The 9,886-nt window shown below is 38.5% G+C and overlaps 1 protein-coding gene across 1 annotated transcript; it reads left to right on the plus strand.

The window, feature by feature from the left end:
- Window positions 1-285: 285 nt before the first annotated feature.
- On the plus strand, window positions 286-755 carry LOC105999746 (60S ribosomal protein L36a-like). The gene is made up of 2 exons (XM_013034847.1): window positions 286-309; window positions 380-755. The coding sequence occupies exons 1-2, from the start codon at window positions 307-309 to the stop codon at window positions 698-700; spliced, it is 324 nt and encodes a 107-aa protein (XP_012890301.1). The 5' UTR covers window positions 286-306; the 3' UTR covers window positions 701-755.
- Window positions 756-9,886: the final 9,131 nt, after the last annotated feature.

Here is a 9,886-nt window from a genome sequence, read left to right on the forward strand (position 1 = left end):
AAAAAAAGATAGCACAGGAATCTCACAAAGTTATATTCTTATGAATATATATGCAATGCTCAGACAGTTCAAAATGCAAAGACAGTTCAAAATAAGAAATCAATATAAACCAGTACAGTAAAATAATGCAAACATGTGCACACATACACAAACACACACATCTGAAGAAAATACATTGGATGAAATTCAATATTTTTCATGAAAAAACCCACTCATTCATAATACAAAATGTAAGGAAATTTCTATAACCTTATATTGTGCATTCAAGAAAATTTCCCTTGGCGCTGCTGCAGGCTTCCTGCCATCATGGTAGGCTCTTGGTTGGGGCTCTGGTAACAATCCATCTTAATCCTCATTCCATCTACCTCAGTACTCTCAGGTTAATGTTCCTAAAACCTGCTGTACTTTTTGTAAGAAGTGTGGCAAGCACCAATCTCACAAAGTAACACAGTACAAGAAGGGCAAGGATTCTCTGTATGCCCAGGGAAAGCGTCGTTATGACAGAAAGCAGAGTGGCTATGGTGGTCAGACTAAGCCAATTTTCCAGAAAAAAGCTAAGACCACAAAGAAGACTGTGCTAAGACTTCAACAATGTGTTGAGCCCAACCGTAGATCTAAGAGAATACTAGCTATTAAGAGATGCAAACATTTTGAATTGGGTGGAGATAAAAAGAGAAAGGGGCAAGTGATCCAGTTTTAAGCTCCAAGTTTTGTTATGAAGACAATAAAATTGTGAGGTCAAATTCAAAAAAAAAGAAAAAGAAAGAAAATTCCCCAGTGAACAGCATACATAGTAGTTAAAGAAAGAAAGCTATTTCCCTAAAAACCAGGTATACAGAATGGTCACCTACACCACTGTTACTTAGTATCATTGGATGTCCTAGTCAGAGCAATTAGATAAATAAAAGAACTATAGACATCCAAACTGGAATGGAAGAAATAAAACTATCTCTGTTTGCAGATGATTATATATAAAAAATATCCTAAAGATCCACTAAAAGAGGGGAAGGAGGAACTTTACTAAAGCTAGGAAATAAATAGAGCAAGCTTAAAAGAGACAAGATCAGTAAATCTATGTTTCTAATAGCAACGGCATGTCTAAAGAAACTGTAGCTCCCTAAACACAGTAGTATATACATCTAATCCTTAGAATATCCTATCAAATAGGACTTGCTTCACCAAATATACTGCTTTCCTTATACCAACTTGCATTGAGGGTAACTGATAAATTTGACATCTAAAAAAAATACATAAAATATCTGTTCTGTTATCTCCTGCAATACAAGAGAAGCTTAAAAAAGAACACTGTATCCTAGAAATAAAAAATATAATTTAGGTGGCTAGGAAGTTCCTGATAAATTCCAGTGCACAAGACCTAGAAGTTTCTTTTTTCCCCTGAAGATTATTCTAACACACACACACACACACACACACACACACACACACACACACTTTTAATAGCAAAAAAAAAAAAAAAAAAATTTTTCCACCAGGGTGCTGGTGGCTCATATCTGAAATCCTAGCTACTAAGGAAGCTAAGATCTGAGGCTTCCACTTTGAAGCCAGCTCAGGTAAGAAAGTTTCTGAGACTCTTATCTCCAGTTAACCACCAGAAAATCATAAGTGGAGCTGTGGTTCAACATGGTAGAGTGCTATTAGACTTGAGCAAAAATGCACAGAGCCCCAAGTTCAAGCTCCACAACAGAAACAGAGACAGACAGACAGACTTAGTGTGTTGAGAGAAATACTTAATGAGTGTGTTGAAGAGGCAAAATGCATAACTGCTAGAATGTAGGCAAGTGTACATTCATCTAGCACACTAAGCCCTAGGTTCTCAGGAACCCAACAGGGCTGATCATATTTCACTGGCCATTTTGAAGGATCCTGTGATCTTCCCCCTACTGGCTCTTCCTCCTCTCTCAAGTATCTAGCACTGGGGGAAAAAAAAGGGCACTGAGTAAGTTTAGAGAGAGGCAGCTCTCATCTCATCAACAAACCAAGGTTCCTTACAGTGGGCCTCAATCAGTTCAGTAGTATGGCTGTTATGAAAAGAGCATACTCTTGTAGTATACTGCTCATGTTTCAACAGATAAAAATGAGGTCCTGGAAACACAAAGACAAACTAGTGCCAACTCTTTTCTTGGGTAGTTCATGGTTCATGAAGGAAGCAAACAGACTACAGAACATACAAAGTAAGGGCTAAAAAAGGGAAGTGTCCAGGTTGCCATGGGAGCAAATAGACTCAAGCTTTCAGCATGGAGCCTGGGGATAGGCAGTTTCAATAAAGCTTTCTTAGAGCAGGGCACCAGTGGCTCACACCGGTAATTCTAACTACTCAGGAGGCTGAGATCTGAGGATCATAATTCTATGCTAGCCTGTTAAGTAAAGTCTGTGAGACTCTTATCTCCAATAACTACCTTAAAAATGGAAGTGAAGCTATGGCTCAAGTGGTAGAGCACTAGCCTTAAGAGGGGAAAAAAAAAAAGTTAAAGGAGAGTATGTACACCCTGAGTTCAAGCCAGAAGACCAGTGTGTCTGCGCGTGTGCCCACATACACCCACACCGACAGAGAAAGCTTCTTCATCCAAGAAAGGCATTTCTTTTGTCTGAAGGAAGTAGATAGTACAGCAGGGAGGCCAAACAAGCAGTCCTGGAACAGACCTGGACAATAAAACAGGAAAGATTCTGAGGGCCTCAAAGGCCACAAAGTGGAGTTTGGATTTTTACTTTTAGGAAAATGGGAGCTACTAAGATAAAGAGGCAGTCATAGAATGGCGTTTGTTTGGTTTATTGGGTTAGGGGAAGCTAGTAAAGGGTCTGGTTATGCTGAAGTATCAGGTTTGAAGGAAATGGGCAGTAAACTGGCAAACTGGCTGAAGGGCTACAGCTGTTTCTCAATGACAAAGAACTTGTTTAAAATGTGTGAGGCCTGGTTTCTATCCCCCACAGGGGAAGGGGGGGATGGATATAAATGAGGGACAAAAGTGAGATGAGGGCACACTTTACAGCACTCAGTAAGTAGAAGCACCCCGGTTTAAGGACTGATTGGTTGTGGGGTACCAGGTAAATGATGGTGTCTTTTAGCAATCTTGAGTTCTGTTAACGTGCTGTTTTAAGAATAATTCCCGTCTGGGTGCCTGGTGGCTCACACCTGTAATCCTAGCTACTCAAGAGGCTGAGATCTAAGGATCGTGGTTCAAAGCCAGCCCAGGCAGGGAAGTCCAAGACACTCTTATCTCCAATAAACCACTCAGAAAACCGGAAGTGGTGCTGTGGCTCAAGAGGTAGAGCACTGAGGGATAGCACACAGACCCAGAGTTTGAGGCCCACAATCAATAAACAAACAAACAAACAAAAAGAATAATTCCATCAGGGTTTTCATGCCTGTCTGCAGTTCAAAGGTGTGATCAGAGCTGAAATTAAGATTTTAGAATCATATCACCTAATAGAATCAGATCAGTGAAAAAGAAATGAAGCTAGCAAAAAAACTCCTGAATAGTACCAACAGAAAAACATGAAGAAAATGGTATAAAGAAAAATATGACTACCAAAGACACAAGACTGTGTCTTGATTTTTGGCCCAGAAAATAAGGTCATCATTAGCATACCTAAGAATTGAGACAAATTCACAGTGAAAACATAGCTACTATAAAATACTATCTATATAGGTCACTTTTCTGAGAGAAAAGGGAAGGTTGTGGGTAGCAACAAACACCATTCCATAGGTTGCTAAGCTACTGAATAAAATAAGACAGGGCGTCTATCCATGTTGAAATCCAGACTTTTAGAAATGTGCCCCAGAATGAGTTACCATAGCAATGAGCTTCATTCCCCAGGGGACAATTGTTTTTTTTTTTTTTTTTTGTCATTACCAAGTAACTTGGGGTGAGGCTGGAGGGTTGGGAGTGAAACCCACAGTGTTTTGAGGATCATGGATTTCCAGGGAATACAACTCTAACACATCACACATACTTTGCATTATTAATACAAAGTGACATGTTCTAGCAATTGCAAACAACAGAAAAAGTTTAAGCAATAGGATGTCAATGCTTTTTTTTTTTTTTTTAGTATTTAATAACTACTTTAAGAAAAAAAGGTTTCAAATCCAAAGAATATTGCAGAGGTTCTTAGAAAATGTAACTGAAAGGTTAACAACAAAAAAACTATTTCTCTATGACTACTGGATTTCTGGATTATTGTGTTGTTTCCAGTAAATGCATTTGAATCATATACAGTAAATTAAACTCAGCCTTTTTACAATGCCTTGTGTATCTTTGGTATCCAAGATTTCTCTGTGGAAAAGAAGCTGCTGTATGGAAACTGCGAGTACATTAAGACAGCTAGGCTCAAGTTGGATGATATCCAGCCTCTGGTCCCCTCTGTCAAGCAGTTCTTATCTCCCATCAAGGATCCTACTACAATAGACCTAAATGACTTTCCTGAGTCACATACACCTGGATCCCCAGCCCATTCCCACTTGCCCCTGTAAAGCAGCAATCCACAAATCAGTGTAAGCAGAGGTTGGAGAAGAGGTACACTGTTTAACATCTCAACACCTGTAGCTTTTTGGTCATCCCTAGTCTTTTTTTTCTGCTTTTAATTTTTTTTAATATTTGTATTATCTTTAGGTATCTGTACAAAGGTGTTGCCATTCAACAAAGCTGGTCATCCCTACTCTTAAAATTGTTTACAGCCCTTTTGGTCACAAGCAGTCAGGCGGTCAGCAAGGTGTGCTGACAATGGCTATTTCCCATGGGGGTTTTCTCTTAATCCAAAGGCTGTGAAAGTCTTCACAATTTAGAATCAATTAAGTTACAATCAAGTAACATTTTCACTGTTTTTAAAGTATATAAAACAGAGCCTCAAGATGAAGTTAAAGGGACCCATTAACCAGGTATTACATGACAAATACAAAATAATTACAATTATTGTAAGAGCCCTCAAAGAAAGATGTCCCACAGTCTTTAGTTCTAAGGAGTTTTCTTAGTAATAAGCATTATCCTGGATCTCCAAATACTGTCCTTGCATTGCAGGCTTGCTTTTATGTTTTGTTTTCTTGAGTTATAATTTAACTCAGTGGCTAATGTTTAAGCACAGCTTCCTGTCTTACCCAGTTGTGGCTCAAGAATTCTGACACCCTCCTTTCCTCCTCTATACCCCACCTCAATTCCCTTACCAGTGTGACACATACATGACTTCCTTTGTAAGAAAAATCCTCTAAAAGGCCTTCACAACTCCTCAGGTGAAAGTAAGCACAGGGATCACACAGCAACTTGCAAAAGCTACATTAGATCACATCATGAACTGTCAACACTGATTAGCAAGCCTGTCCTCTCAGGAGACAAAGAATCCCTTGAAACATTTTCAAACTATTATTCATAAATAGTTTTAACTTTAGTTCTTAAAAATACCTTCAATACCTACATTTTTTATCACATACAGTAATTAGCACAGAAGAGTTGTTTTAAAAAATGCACACACAAAATAAATGAAAGAAGAATGGGACATAAGAGAAAACTAACATTCTTGATACAACAAGTGCAGTGAAACCCAAAGAACAGCAGGCACAGGAGCAAAACATCACAGGCTCAGAGACTGTCAGCAATGCCACTACTCCTCACAGACCAAAGGAATATGAGCAGAAACCTTAAATAGGGAGTCGAGAGAAGGAGTTCACACCTATCTTCTCAACTACCCCAGAGGCCAGACAAGAGAATCACAATTTAGGGCCAGTTTAGCAAAAAAAGACTCTATTGCTTAAAAACAAACAAAAAAAAAAAAACAGCAAAAAGCAAAAGGGCTTGGACATGACTTAGAGCTTGCCTAGCAAGCACAAGGCCCTGAGTTGAAGCCCCACTACAAATAACAAAAAACAGTACAAGCTGGGCACTGGTGGCTCACACCTGTAATGCTAGCTACGTAGTAGTCTGAGATCTGAGGATCATGGTTCAAAGCCAACCAGGGCAGGAAAGTCCGTGAGACACTTTTCTCCAATAAACCACCAGAAAACCAGAAGTGGCACTGTGGCTCAAGTGGTAGAGTGTTAGACTTAAGCTGAAGAGCTGAGGGACAGCACCCAGGCCCAGAGTTCAAGCCCCATGACCAAAGCAAAAACAAAAACAAAACAACAACAACAACAAAACAGTACAAACAAAATTTAAAAACCTTGAACGCAAGTAAGTCTAAACAACTGCACCTTATGGCAGTGTAGGAGTGTTCATCAACCATCATCCTGTAGGAGGAACCAGTATGATATCACTGGAAGAGTAATACAGATTTAAATATTCTTGGCTTTGCTAGTGTGGGAAGGCATGGTCCCTTTCACTGCAATTACTATAGCCTGGCACAAGATGAATGCTTAGGAGTTACTTCATGAAACAGTGAAGGGAAAGTGTCACTAGAGAATGGGTGAAGGATTCCCTCAACTTTCTACTTGTCATACAAAATCTCAAGTCCGGGCTGGAAAGGCGGCTCAGTGGTAGAGTGCTTGCCTCACATGCATGAAGCCCTGGGTTCGACTCCTCAGCACCACATAAGCAGAAAAAGCGGGAAGTGGTGCTGTGGCTCAAGTGGTAGAGCGCTAGCCTTGAGCTGAAGAGCTGAGGGACAGTGCCCAGGCCCAGAGTTCAGGCCCCATGACCAACCCCCCCCCCAAAAAAAATCTCAAGTTCTTGAGATGCACTCATGAAAAGCATTTCAGAATAATTCACACATACACACACACACAAAAGGAGAGAGTTTCCCTGCTGCAAGTTTTAGCAAGAATTTATTTTAGTACAATAGGGTTAAAGTAGGGAGGAACAAAAAATGAAAGAGAAATATTTCCTGTTCTTTAGCAGGAAATGAGAGTTAAAGATTTAAAATGGACCGGGCATCAGTAGCTCATGCCTGTAATCCTAGCAACTCAGGAGGCTAAGATCTGAGGATTATGGTTCGAAGCCAGCCTGGGCAGAAAAGTCCATGGGACTGATCTCCAATTAATCATAAAAAGAAAAAAAGATCTGGAAATGGATCTGTGACTCAACTGTGCTCTAGCCTTGGGGGGGGTGGGGCGGGGACAGCTTAGGGATAGAACCTAAGCCCCAAGTTCAAACTCTAGGACTGTCACCAGGAAAAAAAAAAAGATTCAAACTGGCAGCTGTTATTTGCTATTGTCTGAGCTAGGGCAATACTGGCGGTCATGTTGTCTAGCAGTCCTCAAACATTAGACAATGGTTCTTGGTGGCCAAAATGGATGTTGTTCATTATTCTAAACTATGGAAAAGTCTCTAGGTCTACCCAAAATGGTTGAAGGAATAAGACTTCATATTCCAGGAAAGAAAGAACAAAGGAGAGATTCTGAATCATGTGCACATAAGTTACACAATGAAAGGGGATGTTTTCAAAAGATTACTTCAGTAGGAGAGAACAATCTATGTTAGGCAGGAGAAAAATTTGAGTCAACAACAGTTGAGAGTCTACTACAGAACCATACATGTTAAAATACAGCAAGTGGTACAAGTTAGTAGAAAGGCTGGCAAGAAATTAAGGCCTACAAAATTTGCAGATGGCAGGAAAAGCTGATAAGTCAAAACCTGCCTGACAATGAAACAGGGGCAGAAAGCTTCAAAGAAATAAAGACAGAACAGTAAATCTTTGGCATTACAACCATATAGGAAACAGAAAGAAGACCCAACAACCAGAAAGCCAACCAATTCTCCCTATTTAACCCAAGGCCAAACTCTGCACTAAGAAGACAGCCAAGATGCCATCTTCTCCATGACATATCTATGCCACGTACTCTCTTTCTCTGCATATTTTTTTGCCAATAAACTTTTCTAACATCTTTACTTACATTCAAGTCTTGTTTCACTTCTTCTCTTAAGATACAAGGACTGAGGTTGTTTAACTGCTCTATACTTTCTGGTAACATATTTGGTGCATTGGCCAGGTAGTTAGGGATTAAGTCTTTTCCTGTCTTATTGAATGGGGTTACACAGGATCAGAAAGGAAGAAAAGTCTCTAAGGCCTTTCTAAGAAGGAATTAAGGAAAGGGAATAAAGCCAAAAAAGAAAAGAAAAAGAAAAAGGGCTGTATGCAACAAGTGCTATTAACCCATATTTTAAAAACCAGAGATCTTACAAAGTCAAATCATTCTTACAAGAAAGGTAAATTAGAAAATAGAAAATTTCATTAGTTTTCAATAGTATGACAAAAGAAATACTCTGAAAGACCTAGATATGAAGAAATCCAAGTAAAATATAGTAAAACGTTTTTGTTGTTATTTTTTAAAACTGCCAAATTATGTGAAAATGAGTAATCTGCAGATCCCCAAACCTTAGGTAATGAGAGAGTTTTTAATAGTTTTTAAGGTGAAGAGCTTCTTTACAATATTGGAGATCTCAAATATCCAAGTGAGTACCACACTTAGAGTAAGGTATAGAAAAAAAGAGGCTTTGGTCTTTCTGGTCAAGATATATAGAATGAAATCCATTTAGACAGAGCTCAAAGACTATACACAAAGAGTGAGAGTGAATGAGAAACTACCACATGTAGAAAGAATACCACAAAAGAACTTACCTGGGTAAAAGAAGAAGGAAAAAAAATTATCTATCTTAAGTTCACCTTCATAAAAATGAATTATAATTTAATGTAATTGTATCCTATAAAATGCCTTAAGTGGAGAATTGATCTATAAGTGGCTTATAATGTCTTCAGGGTAGCAGCAAAAGCAAAAAACAAAACAAAACAAAAAAATCCAGTTTTATGGAAGCAGTCTTACTGCAAAGAAATCTCAAAGAATTCCCCCAGATAAACATGAAAGAAAATGAATGGAACATACTTTTCTTTTTCATAAAAATGTAACAAAATCCAGTGAGTATCATAAAGTGAGAACCAACAAATGTAAGAAATATGAAGGACAGAGCTGGGATGTAGCTCAGTAGCAATGTGCTTGCCTAGCAAGTGCATCATCTGGGTTTGATCCCCAATACCAAAAAAGAAAAGACAAAAATAATTTCAGTTAAAAAAGAAAAAAAGAAATATAAAAGACAGTAAAAACTGACCAACAAGACTCCAAATACTGATCAGAAAACAATTAAAAATTGTATTTGTTTCAAGAATGTATAAAAACTAGAAACAGATGGGCTGGGAAGGTGGCTCAGTGGTAGAGTGCTTGCCTTGCATGCCTGAGGCCCTGAGTTCGATTCCTCAGCACCACATAAGCAAAAAGAAAAAAGCCAGAAGTGGCACTGTGGCTCAAGTGGTAGAGCGCTAGCCTTGAGCTGAAGAGCTGAGGGACAGCGCCCAGGCCCAGAGAGTTCAGGCCCCATGACTGGACCCCCCCCCAAAAAAAAACTAGAAACAGAGAAAAGAAAGCACAACATAGGAAAAACTAGAACTTCTGAAAATGAAACATAATTAAAATAAAAATATCTGTGGAAAAATGAAACAGACACAACAGAAGAGAAAATTCTCAAACCAGAAGATAAATGAAAACCAATCTAATAAAATTCTCTAAGATCTCCCTAAGATACCTCTATGTGTTCATACACACAAACACACATATGTATATATCTGTATATATACACACACATATATACATATATGTGTATATACAATAAGCAGCTTCTGCTGCTTACCTGAAAACATTATATGTGTGTATACATATGTGATTATAATAAGTGATAGAATGAGGAAAGAGGAAATGTTTCAGATGATACAGAATTGAAAATTACTAACTATAAAATAAAGATAAGAACATGAAATGAATCCTAGTCATTTCCCAGATGAAAGGATGAACCTGTGAGAACCATCACTCAGCTACACTCCGATACTTTGGAATTTCAAAGAATGCATATAGAGCTCAAATAAAAGAGGAATCCAATCATACATAAATCATTAACTC

The sequence above is a fragment of the Dipodomys ordii genome, unplaced genomic scaffold, assembly GCF_000151885.1.
Source record: "Dipodomys ordii isolate 6190 unplaced genomic scaffold, Dord_2.0 Scaffold197, whole genome shotgun sequence".
NCBI lineage: Eukaryota > Metazoa > Chordata > Mammalia > Rodentia > Heteromyidae > Dipodomys > Dipodomys ordii.